At 50.2% G+C, this 21,681-nt stretch overlaps 9 protein-coding genes across 9 annotated transcripts; 7 read left to right on the top strand and 2 right to left on the bottom strand.

Moving 5' to 3' along the window:
• Positions 1 to 70: 70 nt before the first annotated feature.
• On the top strand, positions 71 to 1,676 carry PC9H_004174 (uncharacterized protein; the record flags this gene model as incomplete). The annotated part of the gene is made up of 3 exons (XM_036773761.1): positions 71 to 78; positions 131 to 600; positions 679 to 1,676. 3 exons carry the CDS (start codon positions 71 to 73, stop codon positions 1,674 to 1,676), a joined length of 1,476 nt encoding a protein of 491 aa, XP_036635234.1.
• A 574-nt stretch (positions 1,677 to 2,250) lies between these two features.
• Positions 2,251 to 4,915, top strand: GUT2 (mitochondrial glycerol-3-phosphate dehydrogenase; the record flags this gene model as incomplete). Its single annotated transcript, XM_036773760.1, has 7 exons — positions 2,251 to 2,596; positions 2,668 to 2,848; positions 2,902 to 3,065; positions 3,127 to 3,914; positions 3,970 to 4,105; positions 4,159 to 4,757; positions 4,814 to 4,915. 7 exons carry the CDS (start codon positions 2,251 to 2,253, stop codon positions 4,913 to 4,915), a joined length of 2,316 nt encoding a protein of 771 aa, XP_036635233.1.
• A 1,140-nt stretch (positions 4,916 to 6,055) lies between these two features.
• PC9H_004172 (uncharacterized protein) lies at positions 6,056 to 7,829 on the bottom strand (the record flags this gene model as incomplete). The annotated part of the gene is made up of 6 exons (XM_036773759.1): positions 6,056 to 6,204; positions 6,253 to 6,637; positions 6,685 to 6,927; positions 6,979 to 7,261; positions 7,314 to 7,696; positions 7,749 to 7,829. The coding sequence occupies 6 exons, from the start codon at positions 7,827 to 7,829 to the stop codon at positions 6,056 to 6,058; spliced, it is 1,524 nt and encodes a 507-aa protein (XP_036635232.1).
• A 190-nt stretch (positions 7,830 to 8,019) lies between these two features.
• Positions 8,020 to 9,018, top strand: PC9H_004171 (uncharacterized protein; the record flags this gene model as incomplete). The annotated part of the gene is made up of 4 exons (XM_036773758.1): positions 8,020 to 8,079; positions 8,133 to 8,195; positions 8,252 to 8,386; positions 8,437 to 9,018. The coding sequence occupies 4 exons, from the start codon at positions 8,020 to 8,022 to the stop codon at positions 9,016 to 9,018; spliced, it is 840 nt and encodes a 279-aa protein (XP_036635231.1).
• Positions 9,019 to 10,671: 1,653 nt separating this feature from the next.
• PC9H_004170 (uncharacterized protein) lies at positions 10,672 to 11,413 on the top strand (the record flags this gene model as incomplete). The annotated part of the gene is made up of 2 exons (XM_036773757.1): positions 10,672 to 10,861; positions 10,929 to 11,413. The coding sequence occupies 2 exons, from the start codon at positions 10,672 to 10,674 to the stop codon at positions 11,411 to 11,413; spliced, it is 675 nt and encodes a 224-aa protein (XP_036635230.1).
• Positions 11,414 to 11,520: 107 nt separating this feature from the next.
• On the bottom strand, positions 11,521 to 12,782 carry PC9H_004169 (uncharacterized protein; the record flags this gene model as incomplete). Its single annotated transcript, XM_036773756.1, has 4 exons — positions 11,521 to 11,544; positions 11,796 to 11,816; positions 11,863 to 12,178; positions 12,265 to 12,782. 4 exons carry the CDS (start codon positions 12,780 to 12,782, stop codon positions 11,521 to 11,523), a joined length of 879 nt encoding a protein of 292 aa, XP_036635229.1.
• A 1,509-nt stretch (positions 12,783 to 14,291) lies between these two features.
• On the top strand, positions 14,292 to 15,953 carry PC9H_004168 (uncharacterized protein; the record flags this gene model as incomplete). The annotated part of the gene is made up of 9 exons (XM_036773755.1): positions 14,292 to 14,342; positions 14,381 to 14,431; positions 14,491 to 14,523; positions 14,577 to 14,829; positions 14,881 to 14,982; positions 15,045 to 15,215; positions 15,270 to 15,461; positions 15,512 to 15,793; positions 15,901 to 15,953. The coding sequence occupies 9 exons, from the start codon at positions 14,292 to 14,294 to the stop codon at positions 15,951 to 15,953; spliced, it is 1,188 nt and encodes a 395-aa protein (XP_036635228.1).
• Positions 15,954 to 16,496: 543 nt separating this feature from the next.
• PC9H_004167 (uncharacterized protein) lies at positions 16,497 to 18,732 on the top strand (the record flags this gene model as incomplete). Its single annotated transcript, XM_036773754.1, has 10 exons — positions 16,497 to 16,523; positions 16,598 to 16,648; positions 16,702 to 16,734; positions 16,786 to 17,038; positions 17,093 to 17,194; positions 17,243 to 17,413; positions 17,476 to 17,667; positions 17,719 to 18,026; positions 18,108 to 18,252; positions 18,314 to 18,732. 10 exons carry the CDS (start codon positions 16,497 to 16,499, stop codon positions 18,730 to 18,732), a joined length of 1,701 nt encoding a protein of 566 aa, XP_036635227.1.
• Positions 18,733 to 19,080: 348 nt separating this feature from the next.
• Positions 19,081 to 21,160, top strand: PC9H_004166 (uncharacterized protein; the record flags this gene model as incomplete). The annotated part of the gene is made up of 4 exons (XM_036773753.1): positions 19,081 to 19,478; positions 19,529 to 19,838; positions 19,887 to 20,002; positions 20,059 to 21,160. 4 exons carry the CDS (start codon positions 19,081 to 19,083, stop codon positions 21,158 to 21,160), a joined length of 1,926 nt encoding a protein of 641 aa, XP_036635226.1.
• Between the last annotated feature and the right edge of the window lie 521 nt (positions 21,161 to 21,681).

The following is a 21,681-nucleotide window of genomic DNA, read 5'->3' as shown; positions in this document are numbered from 1 at the left end:
TTTGAAAGAGGTGATCTGACCGTGGAAATAAACTCAAAGTGATTTCAAGTGGCCGGTTGTTGCGACTCTCATGTCACGGTTAGGCCATTCTTGTATAAATCCCTATGGCTGATACTGACAATTTATGTAGGTTTGCCCACAATATAGACGCGTCCAAGGCTCAATATAGCATCGATGAAGAGATTGCTGTTCATGAAGCCGCGATTATTGAATTAAAACACCAGCGTAATAAACATAGCTGCATCTCAAGGCTACCCTCTGAAGTCATTGCGCAAATATTTCTTCTACTAAAAGAAATGGAATCTCACCTTACCGTCGGCTTCGTCGCCGAGGTATGCCGTCAATGGCGAGAAATCGTACTCGCATCGCCTCGCATGTGGAGCTCTATCTCGTACCTCTCTCAGGCGGATCGAGCTTTAGAGTGGCTCAAACGGTCGAAAGCTGTACCTCTGCAAATTTACTTTCATCCACGCCCTTCAGCGACACTACCAAATCAAGTTGCCGAGGCCGTCATGATGGAAATTGGACGTATACAAGAGTTCAACATCTGCTTGTCTCCGCATAACATACTCCCTTTCCTACGCCTGAACGAAGCTGCAAGTGCGCCATTACTAGAGCAAATTACACTGATCTCTGACTCGCCGGACTTCTCGATCTCTCCTGAAACACTTTGTTGAGATATGCCCTCCCTTCGGCGCCTCGAGCTTGTCAATATCAGAATTTCCTCGGAACTCTCCCCATTTCCCAACCTGGAGTCACTGAAAATTATCCCCCTCACATCTGGGATCGAGGCTACCTCGCTACTGTCTTTGCTCCATTCTTCTCCAAAACTGGAGGAGATTGAAGTCCACGGTGTTTTTCAAGATAGCACCATAGATGTCTCCAAGTTGCCCCAGATTCAGCTTCCCAACCTCTCAAATATATATATCGGTGCCAATGCCCTGGGAGTCTCTGCCATTCTAGCCCACATAGAATGTCCACTTGATGCAAAGGTCACGTTCGAAAATACAGACCCTCACCACGGGGAGCCTGACCTTTCAGGTTTGGTCACAATATGTGGTCGCCTCGCCAAAACCGGCTCTCCCCCACTTGACTTCGTTCTACTCGACGGCTCGCTTGACGGCGGATTCCAATTGAACGTTCGGGGTGGCGACAGAACATATATTCTCCTCAGATTACGCGTAGAAGAACGCTATTACCCTATGCTCGGCTTAGCGGTGTGCTCAGCCTTGCCAATCAAACATAACTCCACCTTGATGATGGAAGGGTTTGGAGAGATGACACAGACGGAATGGGCAAACGCGTTCCGCAGCTGGGAACGAGTGCATACTCTCCATCTGGTTGACATCAATATAGGTGCCCTCATGGCTCTGATGAAACCATCATCCGAGGACCCCCCATTGTCTAAACTGCACACCCTTTATCTCTCTTTCTGCCATTTGTCAAGCGGGCGTGGTAGCAACGATAGATCAGAGTTTCACGTTGTCAAGAATCTCCTTGAGGAACGCAAACACCTCGACATTCCGATAACGAAGGTCTCAATCAAAGACTGCACCATTCTCAAAGAAGACGTTGATGACCTCATGGAGTTAGCGGATATTGATTGGGACTACGACGATGGAGGCTCGCCTGAGGAAGCGTACTGGACCGACTCTAGCTATGGATCAGACATGTAAACTGATTCTTCCGATGAAATTATTGCCATACCTAAGGTGACCATAAGTCACGATGTCGGTCTTTGATTGTGTTTACCATGGACTTTACAGAATCAAGCCATGATGCATGAAAGTTCGTCGAAACCCTCGAAAGTTGTCTTGTCGTACATTTCAAAGTCCCACACTTGTACTACCTTGTGCGGTCATCATTGCAGCGATCGTCTCTTGGGCTCAATACATTGCACTATTGAGGGACGGACCGCCCGGACCGCTCAGCCCGAGTCCCTGATATCCGCACTGTGAATTCACTGAAAATCAAATGTGTCTTCTATCGTAGTTGGGATTGTTGAGTTTCTCGACTCGATGGTCCAAAATAAGTCGTAGTGTAGAAGAGAACCATCAGGGATCATGAACGTGCGCAAAGGAAATATTTGGGATTGGACGCCTAATCCAATACCCCTATGCTCGAAAGTCCCGGTCCGCTTGATTCCAATTGACACCAAGGTTGAGTTCAATGCATTCCACAGATTTATCCGACTCCTCCTTTGATTACAACCGCCACCTCGACGGCTGGAACTAATACAACGGCCTTGAAATGGCCGTCTTTCGAGCCCTCTTCTCCAGGCGCACATTCTACGCGGTGACTGGCAGTACCCTCCTTGGCGCGGGAGGGGGCTATTACTATCTGAATTCTGGGCCAGCCTACCCCAGTTCGAGCAAGGAGACACGTCGGCCACCTCCGCCATGGACGCCGCCTTCCAGGGAGGAAATGCTGAATCGTCTAAAAGCAACGGCGCCGAAGCAGGCTCGGAGTGATCCCGAAGAGGAGGAATTCGACCTCCTTATTGTCGGAGGGGGAGCCACGGGCGCGGGATGTGCGGTCGATGCTGCTAGCAGAGGCTTGAAGGTAGCACTCGTTGAGAGGGACGATTTCGGCGCTGGTAAGTGGTGTCCGTCCCCCACGAACGCTTCGGAGGCTCCATATAATGGCCGCTGATCTTCAGTCGTGTAGGAACCTCTTCAAAGTCGACAAAGCTTGTTCATGGAGGTGTTCGGTACCTTCAGAAAGCAGTGATGGAGCTCGACTATGAGCAATACAAGCTTGTTCGCGAAGCTCTGCATGAACGGCGCATTTTCCTCCAAACCGCACCCTATCTATCGGCAATGTTACCAATAATGCTCCCAATATACAAGTAAGCGTTCCGGCTACCATAAGTTTTCACTGGTGATCAACAGATACCTTGAGGTATTGGCAAGTCCCATATTACTGGGCTGGTTGCAAGATGTACGACGTCCTCGCAGGGAAGGAAAATATGGAGTCATCATATCTCATGAGCAAGGGGAAAGCCCTTGAGACATTTCCAATGTTGAAAAGCGAAGGATTGGTCGGGGCATTGGTATATTACGACGGTGAGCGACATAGCTATTTCTAGGACCTAATCTGGGTATCGACTAACAATGTACCCTGAAGGGCAACACAACGACTCAAGAATGAACACGGCGTTGATCATGAGTGCTGTCAAGGCCGGCGCCATCGTTGCGAACTATTGTGAAGTCACTGATCTCCACAAAGGCGAAACAGGCAAGTTAAACGGCGCACGGCTGAAGGACAACTTGACTGGTCAGGAATGGAACATCCGCGCCAAGGGCATCATCAACGCAACTGGTCCATTCGCCGACACTCTACTGACATTGGATAACCCCTCGCACAAACCCATTGTCCAACCCTCGTCAGGGGTCCACATCACTCTCCCGAATTACTACTCCCCTCGTAAAATGGGGCTGTTGGATCCTGCTACTTCCGACGGTCGCGTTATTTTCTTCCTTCCTTGGCAAGGAAACACCATAGCTGGCACTACAGATTCTCCCGCAACCGTCACCCGCGAACCACGCGCTCAAGAAGAGGACATTCGATGGATTCTAGACGAAGTGCGACACTACCTTGCCCCGGATATCAAAGTTCGTCGCGGCGATGTACTCAGCGCATGGAGCGGCTTGAGGCCCCTTGTCAGGAACCCCGGCGCATCCAGCACGGAGGGTTTGGTCAGGAACCACATGATCCACGTTAGCGAGAACGGCTTGGTCACGATTGCCGGAGGGAAATGGACAACGTACAGAGCTATGGCAGAAGAGACGATCGACGTTGCCGTCAAAGAGTTTGCCCTAGAGAGTAAAGCCGGCAAGTGCGTCACCGACCAATTGCGGTTGGTGGGAAGTGACGGCTGGAGTAGAAATATGTTCATCGGTTTAATCCAGAGGGTGAGTGGTTGCAATACCTGAGCTTCGTTCGGTTTGCTAATTGTGACTCGTTTAGTATGGCTTAGAGACAGAAGTAGCCAAACATTTGTCGGACAATTATGGCGACCGTGCATGGACAGTCTGTTCTTTGGCCTCTCCCACTGGGGCGAACTGGCCTCTGCATGGAATACGGATACACCCCCAATATCCTTGTGAGTATTCCTATTTCTGTCCGGTTTAGCCTAACACACCTCGCATTCATCAGTCATCGAAGCTGAGGTTCGCTATGCTGTCCGAAACGAATACGCGCAGACCGCCATAGATGTTCTCAGCCGAAGAACCCGTCTATCCTTCCTCAACGTCCGCGCAGCCATCACCGCCCTTCCTCGTGTCGTCGACATCATGGCCGAGGAGCTCAACTGGTCTTCCTCACGCAAAGCGGCTGAAATTGAACGCGCTATACGCAACTTCGAGACCATGGGTCTTACATCTGACGAAGCCAACGTACTTTTACAAAGCGCACAAGCTTCGCAAGGATGGCTGGGCAGAGTCGAAAGCAAATTCTGGAAGACTATTGGATATGGCGACACGAATGCCTTAGGGGCGAAACTTCAGAGCGTTGGACCGGTATACAGTCGCGCATTGTTTGGACCTGGCGAAGTTGAAGCACTAAGGAGCGCCTTCGAGAAGAAAGCGAACGTCGTCCAAGACAGCGGCGCGGAGAATGTAGAAACGGACGACATCATGGAAGTGCTGAAGCAGGTACCTGGGTACGAAAATATTTCCAAGAAGGAGTACGCCTACGTCCTCGAAGAAGCTGGTTTCAAGCTCCAGACCGTCGTCGATTTTGACGAGTTCATGGAGGTAAATTTCTCCGTCGACTTTCATTGTCAGCTATGTGTTGATATGTTGGCGCTTAGATCTGTGCAAACCTAAAAGAAGTGTCATTTGCGCCTTTGATTTCTGAAGCCAAGAACCAACGCAGAAGAATTCCTGTTGAGAAGAGTGGTGGAGGAGTTTAACAGTATTACCTACCCCTCCATTTCATGCATTCAATAATCCATGCATAATCAAGGTTGTTGCTGGAGTTTCTTCAACTTGCCGCTCCTACAGTGCAACCTCTTGAATTTTGAAACCCGAAGAAAGAATTTGTGATTGCGGCAACCAACTACAAAGAAGGCATAAAATGAAGACTAAAAGTCCAGGCCGGCGCAGACCCAGGAGTAACCTATCATGCAGAATTGTTTGTTGAACCCGTCGGTGGCTGTTTCAGAGCTAGTCTGAACTTGCAATGTACATCCTATGAAGAGTGCTAGTGAGGATTTAAGCACCCACACATCTGTCCGTCACGTCCGAGTCCAGCCCTGTTTGGTTACTGAGTACTGAGTCCCAGAACGAAGCAGCTCGCGTTGCCGGGATGTGTCGACATTGGCGGGATGTTTCACTCGCGTTGCCTCGAATGTGAACCTCTATCGATGCTGCTCGAGCAGAATATGCTTTGGAACTACTCACGCGGTCCAAGTCTGCGCCTTTGCAAATCATCTGTTCAACGCCCCCCATCTACCGAACTACACGAAGATGTTTTAGAGTGCATCATGAGAGAAGTTGGCCGTATACAGACTCTGGAGGTCTGCTTACCCCTTGACAACATGCTCCATTTTCTGCGTTTGAACAAGGCCACGAGTGCGCATGTGCTGGAGCCCCTAGAGTGCTACGTCTCATATCGTTTGCACCTGATATCCTGCATCGGGGGATGCCTTCACGGTGACGATCAGAACTTCAAAGAACTATCGTCTCCGCTTACTATAGTTTCCTAAGCACGTTAGTCACCGGTTAAAAGAGTTAATGGGTGCTGGACAAGAGTTAGATCAGAGAAAGTAGTAAATAAACAGATCAAGTAAGAACGACGGGTGCCGGTGATCCCTGATTTAGCTTGATGTGTTGCAGCAACAATGCCACAAGTCAACGTCGAGGAATGAACAGCGAACACCCACTGCTTAGTGATCTCAGAGACCCATACCTAGATGAAAGCCTGGTGATACGACATATACCAGGGTCGGAGTCAATTATTCAATTATTGAACCAACTTTCATTATGATCGGAGAATATACGTACGATTAAAATAAACTGACATCCAAGTAAAACCCTAGTAAGAACCCAAATTACATTATATTGCAACCTTGATGAGAATCTAGCCCAAGCTCTGCTAACTGTTCTTCAACCACCTCCGTTTCATTCTGTTTGATCTTTTCTTTCGTTTCCTTCGGAAACCAATCTTGCATGAAGTTCAGCATGGCCCAATCCACGTTTGCTGTGCGCAAGTGAGTAAATGATTTCAGTGAACTCTGTGACGACTCACATCTATCGGCGACCAGGACACTTGGGGCCCTGCACATCGGACAATCTCCATTGCCTCGCTTTTGCATTTTGACTAGACATCGGACACAGAATAGGTGCCCACACGACAACCTGATGGGTTTGAATGCGATGCTAGTGCATATCAAGCACGAATAGTCGTCTATATGAGGGATAACGGGCAGAAGCGTTTCGTTGATAGCCTGGACTAGTATCTGCGCCAGTATCGTGTCCTGTGGTCGCAGCGACAACGACAGTGGAACGGGAGTGCGCTCTACAGGCCCTGCGCTGGGAAGACTTGAGTCGGACAGGGGGGGAAGGGGTAAACACGTTCGCTTGGTGTGTTTCTTCAATATCTTGCGTGTGGCTTCGGCGTTGGCGAGTTGGAACTAAAGTAGATGTAGCGATATGTGGTGAAATAATCGGCACAACCCACCTTCTTGATGTTTAGAATGAAGTGGTTCATACGCAAAAACGACATGAGGGCATCCCGGCTCTCCTTAGACTTTAATTGAGCACGGTCGGTAAGGCCACGCTGGCGTAATTGGGTAGTAAATAACTCGAGGCGTCGTTCGGTTTCTTCGACAGTGTGTTGGCCTCTCGAGGTCTCCTTCGTGCTCTCGAACACTTCACTTTCCATGTACAGTTGAAATATACACCTCCAAGTGTATAAATCAGTCTGACAACACTGTTAATGTCCTCGCTACACTGGAACCGGAAGTCCACTCACCTTTGCATGGCGAAATAAGTTGGGCGGGCTTAATGAGGCGGACGGATCGGATGAAACGACAGAATACGGCCGGAATGAGGATGTTGCCGACATTGGACGGGCAGAAGAAGATATGGTCGCAGCAAGGTTTCGTAACGTCACAGAGAAGTCGGATCGCACTCCTGTGAGGTATTCACTAAGAGCTCTCAAGGCGTCCGAGAGAAGCTCGAAGAAGGCTCCATCTGCAACCAGGGGTATCACCAGCTCATAATGGCGGGGAGAGGGGTAGCTGTCCTTCTTCGTCCTGAAAGGTTTCAACTGAGATCGAGCGCAGATAGTTGCAGATAGTTGCTCACGTATGTAATCCATCCACTACATCTCCATCCCCGCCCACCCCATCTTCCGTAATTGATGCTCCATCTGAAGTGAGCGGCTGCATCTGAACTTCGGAAAGAGTTGCTCCAAGATGCACTGCGAGGTGCTCGCGAAGTTCCGACGGCGAAGTCGAGCCCGATTCCGGCAGTTCAATCAAGAGCCTAAGGCGGGGCACTATGTGATCAGGTTCGCCTTCTATCTCATATACCACTTTCGACAGAGCGCCGAGCAGGTCATCTGCCTCGATGTCGGTCGTATGATGGGCCCCAGCACCCTTGGAGTCGATGATGAGCTCCTGCAATATATTCGGGCTCAATCCATGGGAGGAGAGCTCAAGTACAACTTGGTTGATCAACTTCTTCAGCTGTGGAACTCGGTTAACGTAACTATCTTAATAAGGGCGGTGAAAGCCACACCTGTCGATATTGTATAGAGTTTTGACGCAGGTCGTCGGGCAAGCTGAGTAGGATCTGTGAGTAAGTTTTCGAGAAATGCATGGTCTGTCGCTCGACATGGCACCGGTTTCCGATGCAAAATGATCCTTCTCGTCGTTGACCCGGTTGTCGCTACGTTCAGGGGGAATGCCTTGCTTATGTAATAAAGCAGTCACATGATCGACGACGTGAGCGCTGCCGCTGCACCAGATTGAACTCATTTCTCTGCCATAACCACGAAACCGACGAAACTATGGGAAATGATGGAGGAAGTATTCCGGATCGCAGGGACCTTGTCAGAACGAAGCCAAAGGTGCGCTTCGTATATCACTCATCCACGATCAAGCCCTCACTGCTATTATGAAGGCTGAGCAAGCCGACAAGGCGAACCAGACTCGAGCCCGGTGGTTCTTCTGCGCACTTTCCAAGGTGAGCGTCGAGCCTCATATCTTACTCGAGGTGATAACACTGACGGCATAGTACAGCGACGCTTACAAGAGCCAGTCGTATCCTGTGCTCTTGGTAAACTGTATAACAAAGACGCACTCCTAGAATACCTCCTTGATAGGTCGGCGTTCGGGGATGGTGATACGATATGTGGTCACATCCGTTCGTTAAAGGTATGTGGCGCAGCTTGCTTCATCCCATGTAACCCCTCTGACTTGCTCAGGATGTCAAAACATTGACATTGACCCCCAATCCAGCACGCGACGAGCCTGAGCGACCGCAGTTCATATGCCCTCTCTCGCACAAAGAAATGAACGGTGGCCAGCCGTTCGTCTACATCTCAGCATGTGGGTGTGTCTTCAGCCAAGCAGGCCTGAAAACGCTTTCATCGACGTCGAATACGGACACGCTGGATGTGTGTCCGCAATGCGCCAATAAGTTCGATAGATTGAAGGACGTGGTAATGATCAACCCGTCGACGGAAGAAGAAGAACGCATGCGGGTGGCGATGGAAGAGAAACGGTTGGCGGAACCGGTGAAGAAGTCGAAGAAGCGGAAGGCGAAGGATGAAGCGGCGGTTGACGGGGGCGAAGGGCCCAAGAAGAAGAAGGCATCTGCCCCGAGCTTGAACCCGAGTATAGCAGCGGCAAGTAGGGCGGTCGTCAAGAGCCTTGCGCAAGAAGAGTCGAAACGAAAGGCGGAGATGAGCGATGCTGTCAAATCACTGTACGGGGACGGGCTGCCAAAGAAGAAGGAAACATTCATGACCATGGGCACTTTCACTAGAGTGAGCTGTTCGCGATAACTCATTAAACTCTCACTAACAGTTTCTTAGTACGCTTAAGTTGTGATTTCTCTCTTTTAAACCGGTAACTCAGTCACTTTGTCTACTGTATTAATTGGTAGGATCTCTTTTCGTCTACATATCTATGGTTTGCTTGTACAATTCAGTTTACTGGTTACCTTTTGGAATCCATGGCTGACCGCAGTCTGCACATAAATGGTCCAGGGGCGTCGCAGCCCTGCCAACCTGACTCGTCTATTGAGCCAATCATGGCTTTCCGGCTCCCTAGGATTTTCTCCGAGCCCAGGTATGTATCCTCATCACCACTGGGAGCCCCTAACATCCCCGCCCTGCTTGCCAGTGTTCAAGTCCTGCATCATCGTGCAGCTCTCGCAGCGGCGCTGAGATCAAGCAAGGCGATGACAGGTGCCTCTTTGATTCGTGGTGTAACCAATTTTCTACTTCACTTATTAGTCGTACTTCAGCAGTTACGAAGGAGTGGGGCTGGGAAGCACCCGAGTCCGACGCCAATCTCTCTCGATGGCCTAACACCGATGTTGACTCGGATATGTCGAACGAACTCTGCATCTAAATGAACCAGTGACTGGTTGCGTCCCTCAAGAATACCCGCTCTTCTACGGTAGCACCTATTCGTCCGATCCGCGACATAGTCATCTATATAGGTGGCGAACTTTGAGACAGGTCATCGAAGCTAATTAACCGTTGCAAATTGGGGCCTCGAGCGCTATAAAGTAGCTCAAGAGGCGTTTGAGTCGGGCGGAGTCGCAGAACACTTTGATGTCGCGCAATATCCTATCAGTGGCGGACCCGCCAACACTCTCTGACCCACACGGAGTGCATTGCCTGCCTTTACTCGGGGATCGTGTACCCCACATGATTGCCTGATTGATATAACATCCACACTTCACCCAATTCTCGCGAGGCGCCCCTGCTACTCGTTAGTGAGTGACTTCTTCCCCCACGACGGTCATTTCTGATGATTAACAAACAGTGATATGGCCTCTTGGTTGTCGTTTCATTGGCGCTCGGCATGCTAGCAAACAGTCTCATGCCTGTTACATACCCTTCGAACTCCTGGACTACATCATTCAATTCTTGGATGGAGACAAAGCCTCCATCGCGTCCTTCTCATTAGTCTGCTGGTCGTGGTACAGACCCACAAGACCACATCTCTTTGGATCCTTCACCCTCAACTGTGCCCTGGATAATTCACCACTTGCAGGTCGCAAACTCTGTGACGGCCTTCTCAGGGTTTTGGACCGCTCCCCTCATCTCGCCCGCTGTTTCCGACACATCGAGCTCTTCATCTATGCTTCATCACAGCTTGCGCACGATCCCGCGCTCCATTCCGTGCTTCGGAGGTTTCCCAGCGTGCAAACCCTCATCTTTCGCACATTCACCGACGAATGGTCTCGTCTTCCTATCGACCTAGTTTCTTCCCTCCATCGCATCATATCTAGCCCTTCGTTTGAACGGCTCGAGATTCATCGGGTTAGATTCGCGCCCCGAGCGCCGGAGCTCGCTGTGTTTCTCAACCACTGTGCGAGGTCTCTTAGGTATCTGACACTCGTCGGTGTGTCGTATGATGGGACGGTCAACGCTCCAAGCCACTGCACACGAGAAAAAATACCACAGCTGACGAATCTCCGAGAAATGAAAGTATTCGGGAATTCCACTAATCAAACGTTGCTCGCCATGGCTTGCGATATGCCGAATCTCCGGCGATATCACCAGAACACAAATATCTCGTCGGCTTGGTGGCAGCCTGTCTACACCATCGTCCAACCGTGCATTCCTCCTTCCGTGTCCGACCTCTCACTAACAATCCGACTCCCCGTTTTCTGTGCGTCTTTTCGTCATCACTCAAACATTGTAGTTATCTACTGATGTCACTGCCTCCACTGTCTTAGTCCTGAAGCCTGATAAAATCCTTCAGTTCCCGCACTTCTGGGAGTACACCGAAATGCGACAGCTCACCCTCATACTGGCCACTCCTGTGGATGGACTCCACTTGTCTGCGCTTCGGACGCTAGAACAGTTCTTTGCCGCGATCCCGCCGAACACGCTGCCCCGTCTGGAGTCCTTTACAATCGAGCTTCCTGTGCGTCCCTCCGTTAACGAGTCGGACTGGCAATACGCCTCCGTTTGGGAGAAGGGTTCCGCGAATCTCGGGCCGCTTGTGGAAGTGGGGTCACTGACGAGCGTGTCATTGGTGCTGAAGCTCACTGGTTACGCGGGGCCCACAGGTCCGCCAGCGAATGCTGGCGAGATGGACCTCGGGGTGTATGAGTATCTCGTGAGGGTTGTATCACGGATAGAGGTCGGGCTGCACCGATTATGCAGCAAGGGGGTTCTCAGCGTGAAATTCGGAAACACCTCTCTCCCGAGTAGATGACATGCAGCAAATGGTATCCATCACTGGCTTCGTACCTGACAATGCCATTGCTGTAAGCTTTTTCTCAAGGACTCCGGCCCATATTGAATCTATCAGTGATTACTGCACTACGGTGAAAGTGCGCGGCAGATCTGTCGAAAGCATCCATATATGTTACACAAGCAGAAAGAGATGCATAGCGGTAATAATTTGTCCACGATCCGGTAATGTGAATTAAGGGATAGGTTATACAACGTGCGTCAGCCAGGCTGGCTACACGCAGCGCGGGGAATTATGTATAGGATAGTATGGCGGAGAAGTGCAGGCTCGGTCGAGATAACGGATAGAGGAGTCTGGACTTCGCTTCAGTCTTCATACATATCCCGTACAATCAAACGCATACCACGACGCATTCGTCCCACACCTGCACGATTCATTCATGGATCCCAGATCCTCATCTCCTTGCACACCTTCCAAAGCAACCCACATCCAAAGTCATCCACGTCCGGCGCGGGCTTTCCTACTCTCCAATCTACCTTTTTACCATCGTTATCGGAGTACGTAGGAGTTGGTGACCATCCCTCGGAAAACCCCTGCACTCCTTTGACCAGCTCGCAGGTATGCGGCATGATCTCGCTCAGATCGATTATCCTGACGTCCAATATCGCATCGTTGGTATCGCAATCGTCCCCAACAGGTTTGCTGAGCAAAACATTACGCTCTGCAAAGTCATTGTGCCAGTATCCACATCGGTGGATGTCATGCAGCTGGTCTAGAATACGAAGCCTACGATGTCCGAATGTCAAGATGGTGCGTGGGTGGGAAATACGCCGTAAATATAGAGATCCAGCATTCAAGGAACAAGGCCTCACCTAAGATCAACTGCCAACATCCAAAACGGGCGATCTACGCATTCGCCCCAGCGTTCGAGTATCAGACACGCGATCAGCTGGCCCTCCTCGCCCTGTCCTTCGTAAAGACCGTAGCATTTCGGGATCACCCTGCCCTGCAGCGAACGCAGCGACGCATCGTACATCGCAGCTTCTTCCACGAGGTCGGGCACCAGGTCCTCTCGCATCGCAAACTTCAGCACAATCCTTCTTTCGGCACTGCTTGAGATTATCCCATCTCGTGGCTTGCTCCAATTCCCTTTCATCGTCGCACTGAAAACCGGCGAGTCCGAACCATAGTCAGTGCTGGTCTCTTCATCAACACTCACAATAATCAACGGCTGGCCCCCGATGTCTGATTCGTCAGAGTCCGCACACGAAGACCCATTAGACGAGGCAACCGATGGAGATGAAGGATTGGCTTCGTACAGCACGAACTCTGGGATATGCCATCCGGGCCATGTAGTGGGGAACTTTACTCGGAGGGCGGCCGTTGACATCGTGCGGGGCGTATATGACCAGCGAGTGGCAGTATTTTGATGGATAGATGCGATAGTGAGAATGAAAGAGAGTCAAGTGAGCATCCAGCGTCACGAGAAAAGTTTAAGAACAAACTTCTTTGTCGAAGTGGAGAAATAGAAGAAAGGCGACAAATGATCACGTGACAGACCCTTGAAGTTCGGACATCCTTGCCGATTGCGCAAAACTACGATGAACGACGCGGGGATATTCAATGCTTCAGGCCTGAAGCAGGACCAAGACGTCACGGCTGCTGCTTTCTAGCTGCCCGACCCACGAATTGAGTAAAGGTCTACAGATGCACCCCTGCGTTATGACCTAGCCTTCATGCAACTGCTGAACTCCGTGGCCCAAAATATTACAAGATTCCGAAGACCTATGACTTTGTCAATGGCGGCACTCGAGATAGGGATTACTTCGACGGGCCTTCGATATCAGATATATCAGAGGTCATGGGGAACTGCGGCCTTGAAAGAACCACGCGACATCCAAGAGCTTTCCTAGACACCGGTTTCCTGCCAGCATCTTTCTTCTCCAGTGAAGGAAACTGGTCAATCGATACTAAAACTGACTTCCGGGAGCACATGGGCATGAAATCGACTTGCAGGACCGTCCGATAGAGCCTACTAAACTATCCCATATGCGTGACTTCATCAATCTGCAGAACTTTGTGCGCCGTGTCCAGACGGCTTTATGAAGTGACAAGCTGCATTTGTCGCACCTGTCTGGTGAGCATACTATTGCATCTTGGCTATAATAGGTGTACGTGCTAATTCTAAATATCAGTTCTTCTCTGCTCATAGTTATGTGTGCGCCACGGACACAAGGAGCTATGCAGCGATGTAAATGTGGCTTTACGCTAGACGGAACACCGGAGCGTCCGCAAGGACTCGTCACTCGAGGGAAGCAAAGCTGTAATGCCAAACACACACAGTTGACTTTCATTCAGTCCTCATCTTCCAGGTGACAATGAGTCTTGCATCGTCGATGAAGGATGGCAAGAACTCACGGAACAATTAACTCGCGACTCTCGGTGCGCCCTCCGAAGCAGAACATGGCGGGTTGACCTCTGTAATTGGTATATATATATGTTGGGTGGTACCAAGCATGGCCTCCCAACGCCAGACCAGTATAAGCCCAAGGCGAGGCTTGTCCGTACTGACCAAATTTCACGACAATCTCTATCTACGCACGTTGATATGTCGTGCTCCTTGAACCAACGTGCCCACTTCATAGTGAGTTTGAGATGCATGTTTAATCTCCGGACAATGATTGAACTTGATCAGTAACACCACACAGTGATGGTTATAACATCCCAGAACAAATGGTCGGGCTTGGACGTCCTTCATGCACGTTCATTTAATTTACGATTCGTATATACTCATTCACGCCAACGGGATGCTCGAGGCCTGTTACCCTCTCGTACACCGCAACCCTCTTTTCCTGTGTTACGAGGGAGAAGACTATTTGCACTGACACCGGATTGAACAATGTCTTGGGACCTCGACTTATTAGATGCTCGTCGATTTTTGCTGCTTACTGTATGGCATGATTATTGACGCCATGTTTTGTAACTTAGGTATCAGCGCCCGGTTTGGCGTATATTTGCCTTGGAGGATTTATTGTCTTGGTGAGTGCGCGTATTACCTTTCTATCATTTAATCCATCTGAACACTTCCCCGCTACTAGTTCTCTGTGATATCGCTCCTGCTGAAGGAAAAGGTGTGATTCTCCCTAATCCCCCAGAACTCCGTCAAATCGGCGTCCATTTATAGCTCTACATCAACGAAGTGGTACTTGGGACGGCGTTTGGAATACTCATGGGGCCCCTTGTAGCGAACATATTCGACCCTCGCTCCTGGGGAACCGCTTCGAACACGATCACCCTGGAAGTAACGAGAGTGGTCTTGGCCATCGGGCTGTTCGCTATTGGCATCGAACTACCCAAGTCCTACTTGGCCAAACACGTTATCGGACTCTCGGTCTTGGTCGTCCCTACTATGGCATTTGGATGGCTTGCCGTTGCAGGTCAGTCTCTCACAAATATGTCGACGCTCCCTCATATCATTCGGTTTCTAGGCATAATGAATGTTATATTCCCGCACCTTGACTTCATTTCTTGTCTCGTCATAGCGGCATGCCTTACTCCCACAGATCCTGTCATTTGTGCGTCAATCGTCGGTACGTGGATTGTTGCTACACCTGGGGGTGTCTACAACAAATCACACTCCATGCGCTTTCAGGAGGGAAATATGCTATGGAGCACGTCCCCAAAGAGCTTCGGCATATATTGGCCGCGGAATCTGCAGCAAATGACGGGCTGGCCTACCCTTTCCTCAGCATCTCTATATACCTCACCGTTGAAGTTTCTCGCGGAGTTGCATTCGGAAAGTGGTTTGCAGTGGGCTGGCTATGTGAGAAATCCACCACCATCCCAGCGGACATTCCCCTAATCTACTTACTTATAGACCAAGTCATCTTGGGTACGGTGATAGGGGCTACCATGGGGTTGGGTTTCTCCCGCCTCATACAATACACACACAAGAAGGGCTACGTTGACAGGCAGTCGTATGTGGCGCAGTATCTGGCCTTCGCGATATTCACAATTGGGGTCGTCCGCACCATTGGGAGCGACGACCTCCTTGCTGCCTTTGCTGCTGGTACGACCTGTCTCGGTAATAGAGAATTTCTGATGAACCGGTCAACATAGGGAGCGCCATGTCATGGGACGGTCATTTCCACAAACAAGTCAAAGACGATGTATTTTCTTCTGTGTTCGACTTTGTTCTCAACTGCGCTTGCTTCATCTACATCGGCGCTTGGATCCCCTTTCATGCATTCAATTCTGCCCATTTGTTCGTCTCGCCTTGGCAACTCGTCGTGCTAGTGATCGTCATTTTATGTCTGCGAAGGATCCCCTTCGTCCTTCTTCTTCATTTCTGGGTCCCGGAAATCGAGACTTGGCAGGAAGCCTTGTTCTGTGGGCATTTCGGTAAGCCTAAATTGGTTTGAGCTTCCGGACTTTCTAATAAACTATATCTAGGACCCGTTAGTTTACACTCTTGTTCTCTGTGGTCCTGCTGCTGACCTTGAACGTAGATGGGGGTAGGGGCGATCTTCATATCAACTTTGGCCCTGACCCGGCTCCCTGACCCTCAAAATCCACCGCAAAACCAGGCAGAACTGCTCGCAGCTGTCCTGCACCCCATCGTGTCTTTTGTAGTCCTATGTTCTATAATCATCCGTATGTCTCGTTGCCCTCTCCCCGACCTTAGTGCTGAGATGATGCAACCGTAGATGGACTGTCTATACCGTTCTTCTCTCTTAGTCGCAAAGCTTCGCTCTCTCTCTCAATTTCACCGACGTTGGTTTCAAACCATCTGGACGATATTTCTATAGAGGCACCCTCAAGGTGCAAAGCAGCGCGCACAACATCATTATCAGAATATTGAGCTATTGCTTTTGTGCACTATGATAGCTTATGATGAGTGATTTACCGTCGACTAAATATTATCCGGCGTATCGATGATCGACGCCGATCCACAACCACCGCGTCGTAGTAGCGCAGCACACTCGTTACGGTATATAAATGCAGCTAAAAAAGGGGCCTTCACGTGATTCTACGACCCGGAAAAGGCCCAAAATGGTGCAACGACTCCCAAGACACCAAGACCAAATCTCCTAGAACCCGAAAAATGGCTTGGAATCTCGACTTGCTTGATGTCCGTGAACTTCGACTACATACTGATTGCACCCATGGCTGATAACAATGTTAATCAACTGGACGTTCTGATAGGTATCAGCAACCGGTTTGGCGTATATCTGCCTGGGAGGTTTTGTTGTTTTGGTGAGTATCTGCGTATATTATTCGCATTGGCATTGAACAGGTTACTTCGGCAGTTCTCCATGATCTCGCTCCTGGTGAGGGAAAAGGTGAGATCCGAGGCAATCTTCCGGATATCAGCAATGTTTACAATATTATAGCTTTACATCAGTGAAGTCGTACTTGGGACGGCCTTTGGAATACTTATGGGCCCTCTTGTCGCAAATATATTCGACCCTCGATCCTGGGGAACAGATTCGAACGTGATCACTCTGGAAGTAATGAGAGTGGTCTTGGCCACCGGACTTTTCGCTATTGGCATCGAGCTACCCCAGTCTTACTTGGCGGAGCACGCCAAGGGGCTCTTAGTCTTGGTTATTCCTACAATGGCGTTCGGATGGCTTGTCGTTGCAGGTCAGTACACACAACTATGATAGCGTTCCCTCCCTCATGTCGTTCAACGCATAGGCATAATGGACGCTCTATTCCCGCACCTTGACTTCATTTCATGTCTCGTTATAGCAGCATGCCTCACTCCCACAGATCCAGTTATCTGTGCAACAATCGTCGGTATGCAGGTGTTCACAGGGTCATAATAAATCACTGATGTATTTCTAGGAGGGAAGTATGCTGTGAAGCACGTCCCTGTAAACCTTCGCCGTATCTTGGCCGCAGAGTCAGCAGCAAATGACGGACTAGCCTATCCCTTCCTCAGCATCTCAATATATCTCACTATTGAAGCTTCTCGCGGTGCTGCATTCAGCAAGTGGTTCGTGGTGGGCTGGCTATGTGAGAGATCTACTACTATCTTGCAGCAATTGAACACACTAATTCACGATTGCCGTTTGCAGACCAAGTCATTTTGGGCACAGTAATCGGGGCTGTCCTGGGTTTAGCTTTCTCCCGTCTCATGAAATACACCCATAAAAAAGGTTACATCGATAGAGAGTCCTACGTGGCGCAGTATCTGGCCCTCGCCATATTCACAATTGGGATAGTCCGCACACTTGGAAGCGATGACCTCCTCGCTGCCTTCGCTGCCGGTATGGTCTTGTCTTGGGGATATTCGCTTGCTGATAGACCAACCCACGCAGGAAGCGCGATATCATGGGACGGTCATTTCAACGATCAGGTGGAAGGGGAAGTATTTGCCTCAGTGATCGACCTCGTCCTCAACTGTGCTTGCTTCATCTACATCGGCGCTTGGATTCCCTTCCATACATTCAACTCTGCTCATTTATTTGTCTCGCCTTGGCAGCTCGTCGTTCTGGTGATCACTATTCTGCTTCTACGAAGAATCCCTTTCGTACTTCTCCTCCATTTCTGGGTTCCAGAAATCACGACTTGGCAGGAGGCTTTGTTCTGTGGGCATTTTGGTGGGCCTGAGTTTATTCATTTGAGTGTCCGGACTTTCTCATATATCGTGTCAAGGTCCCGTTGGTCCACACTTTTTTCTTCGCGTGCATTGCTAACCTCGAAGCAGATGGGGGTTGGCGCGATTTTCGTATCAACTTTAGCACTGACCCGACTCCCCGAACCACAAAGCCCGCCTCAAAGCCAGGCCGAGCTACTCGCGGCTGTCCTGCACCCCATTGTGTCGTTTGTAGTCCTCTGTTCCATCATTATTCGTACGTCTCACTTAGTAGCCGAACGGCGCTCAACCTCTAACGCCGACATATGCAATTGCAGATGGGCTGTCTATTCCGTTCTTCTCTTTCAGTCGCAAGGCTACACGCTCGCTGTCGATCTCTGCGACTTTAGCTTCTGGAAATGTTCCTGAGTGGCTTGTTTCCGCGCGAAGGGCGCCAACTTCAGATAACATTGCCAAGAGGGGTTCGACACCGCTCCACACTGGGACAAGTCCCGCTGCAGACATCGAGGCTGGTTCTACGGCAACCCCCACTCATCCGCAACTTAGTTCACACAATGTCAACCGCGTTTCTGTTGATGGCGAAGTATGTGTACACCTGTTCTCCTGGGTGATCTCCGAGTCGCTGACTTTTTTGAAGGCTGATGTCGGAACGTACGTTCAAGAGGGACCTATCATCGGTGGAGAAGCTAGTGGCAATGTCGATGGCAAAGCAGTCCGATTCCCCTCCGATGAATAACAGTAGTAGTCGTCCTCCCAAGGACATCTTGGTGCTTATAGTCGCCACATCTCTTGTATATCCTTTGTTGAGTTACATCGAAATATGTTCATTCAATTGTGTACCAACCAGAATCCTTTTGGTTCGCTTAGTTCCAGGACTGAGTTTCTAGTGCAGAAGTTGAACTTGGACAATGGTTCCTGGCGATCGCCTCGATCACATGTTTCTTCTCAACTCACCCGGACCCGGAATTCAGTTATCGTCCCAGACCTCCTCAACCTCCTCGATTAAATATGGAATTGTTGCTTCGCTTCTCCCACAAGGCGACAATTCCTTATCACAGTTCGCTCCGGCGCCCAAAGTTACCAAATGGGCTCAATCCTATCTAGGGTACGTTTAGCAGCTCGAGTTCTACAAGACTTGTCCGCAAAGTACGACGAAGTCGCCATGAAAGTTGCAGAGTCACCAGGATTGCCGGTTATAAACACGTCCACGCCATACTGGGCTATCCCTCCTGCTCCTATTGCATGCCACGGCGCCAAAGATCCGATTCCTCCTTTGCAGCCTGGAAAGGCTACCGAACGTTCGGAGGCATATGTGGGATGCAGCGATGCAGATGTGGTGATCATTGGGAGCGGTGTAACGGGCGCGGCTGTGGCTCGTACTCTCCTTGATTGGGATGCACAGCGGGTGCGGGAACACGGGGGCCCGCCGATTCGAGTGATCATGCTTGAGGCACGGGACGCATGCTCTGGTGCTACCGCAAGGTGAATTCACTTGGTACTTACGGTCTTGTGGCACTGACATCGGCGTCCAGAAACGGCGGGCACATCACGCCGCCACTTTACCACGATTATTCCTCTTTGAAGAAGGAATTCGGCGCCGCCATTGCCCAGCGTATCATTCGGTTTCGCCTAGCCCACCTCCAGGAGTTCCTCCGTGTCGCAGAAGAGGAAGGCCTCCTCATCGATTCACAAGCAAGAAGAGTACAGACCTTTGATGTCTTCTTCGATCGAGAGACGTTTTTGCAGGCAAAGGCCAAGTTAGAAGAATACTCAAGAGACATGCCGAACGAGGGGAAAGTATACAGTGCGTTGGACCCCGTAGACGGCGTGGATCTAGTTGAGGTATATACAACTACCCTGTATCGTTATAATACTGATCGTCATTTACAGGAATACCAATTGTCCCCAGGGGCTGCTGGCTGCATTACAACCACCGCGGGTGCCATACATCCTTACCGTCTAATTACGGGAATCTTGTCGAGACTCCTTAACGAATATTCTGACCAGCAAGTCCGCTTATCTTCGTTCTCTAAACACATAACCTTACGCCTCGGTTCCATAGGTTTTACCTCTACACCCATACCCCTTGCATAAGTATTGCGTCTCCCAAAGGCGGATCGTTATACACCATCTCTACCCCCAAAGGAACACTCCACGCACCTCACGTCGTGCACGCTACCAATGGCTGGGTATCACACCTTCTGGAACCCCTGCGCGGTAAAATAATACCATTGAGAGCGACCATGACAGCACAACGCCCGGGTCTTAGCCTAGGGGCTCCCCTATCTGACCTAGTACGCTCTACGACAATCGACCCCGAGAAGAGGAGTAGAAATTGGCTGGGTGATAGATCGTTTGTCTTTTACCCAAGGCCTACTTTGAACGTTTGGGACTACTTGACACAGATGCCTCCATCCTCTGCCGGACTCAAAGCACAACAGGCTCGCCGGCCTACTAAAGACTTGAGCCCCATGCGCAGTGACTCGTCGCATTCAGACGCTGATAGCGATACGGCATGCGGTTCTTCGGATGGCGACATGGTTCACGGACACGAACGCGACGATACGTTGTCATCATCCGCAAAACCCCACTATCCACCTCCCGCAGCCGAGCTAATGTTTGGCGGCGGGTTAGGTCAGTCACAAGATGCCTTCTATGACTCAGCAGGCAACGCCGACGACCGCACATTCCATCTCCCTACGGCTTCCTACCTGTCAGGCGCGCTACCGCTGTATTTCTCCGGATGGGGCGAGGAAGGCCGTGACACCGACGCGCCGCAGAGTGATGTTGATCCCGGCCGTGTAAAGTCGGTATGGACTGGGATACTAGGGATGTCTGCGGATGGAATGCCGTGGGTTGGACGCATACCAGACAAGATATCGGGCCGTGTCGCTCCATCGTCCGCCATGTCGACGCAAAACTTGGCCTCGCCCGGAGAATGGATTGCAGCAGGATACTCAGGCGAGGGCATGGTTCACGCATGGATGAGCGCGAAGGCCGTCGCTTACATGATTCTGAATGCGGACGACGAACGCGAAAGGAACAACCCGTTGGGGAGACCCGCAAACGATGGAGAGGACTGGCTACCAAAGCCTTACCTTGTTTCCGAAAAACGGCTGAAAGAGTCGAACATGGATAAATTCCTGGAGTCGTTCTTGGGTTAAGCTTATGGGATTACCTCGTCTCAACGCAGCACTATCTTGTGGAAGCTACCGCACAGTTGAGGATGTTTCCATTACGTTGAAATTTGTTATAAATAATTTACACCACCCATGAATATCGACAGTTGTATGTACACATAGCAGGACAAGCAAACAACACCTCTATATCACGTAGCACAGTAGACTGTACTCCACAAAATAGTCAAGAGACAAAATTGAATATGAATCTAACGAACCTTCCCAGCGTCAAGCCGATATTGTTAGCGAACCTCCAAATGGCTGTGCAGGGGAGGTCGTAGAGTCACAGTGTTAACTTTTGATTGAGAATGAAGAAATGAAGTGAAAGAAGGTTGGACATGAAGTGAAAGGGTTATCTGTGATGGTGTGCCGTTTGAATGGTGGGGAGGGGTGATTGGGGTTGATATCTGGCGTGCAACAAACGTCCTTCCATCAGGCTTAAGGGTAAATTTTTGGGGAATGCGTTGTTAAGATATGCGGCTGGAGCGCAAGCTATAAGTAGGATA

This window comes from Pleurotus ostreatus, assembly GCF_014466165.1.
Source record: "Pleurotus ostreatus strain PC9 chromosome Unknown scaffold_2, whole genome shotgun sequence".
In the NCBI taxonomy this organism is placed as follows: domain Eukaryota; kingdom Fungi; phylum Basidiomycota; class Agaricomycetes; order Agaricales; family Pleurotaceae; genus Pleurotus; species Pleurotus ostreatus.
Note: the sequence above shows the minus strand (reverse complement) of the source record. Positions and strands in the feature narration are given on the sequence as shown.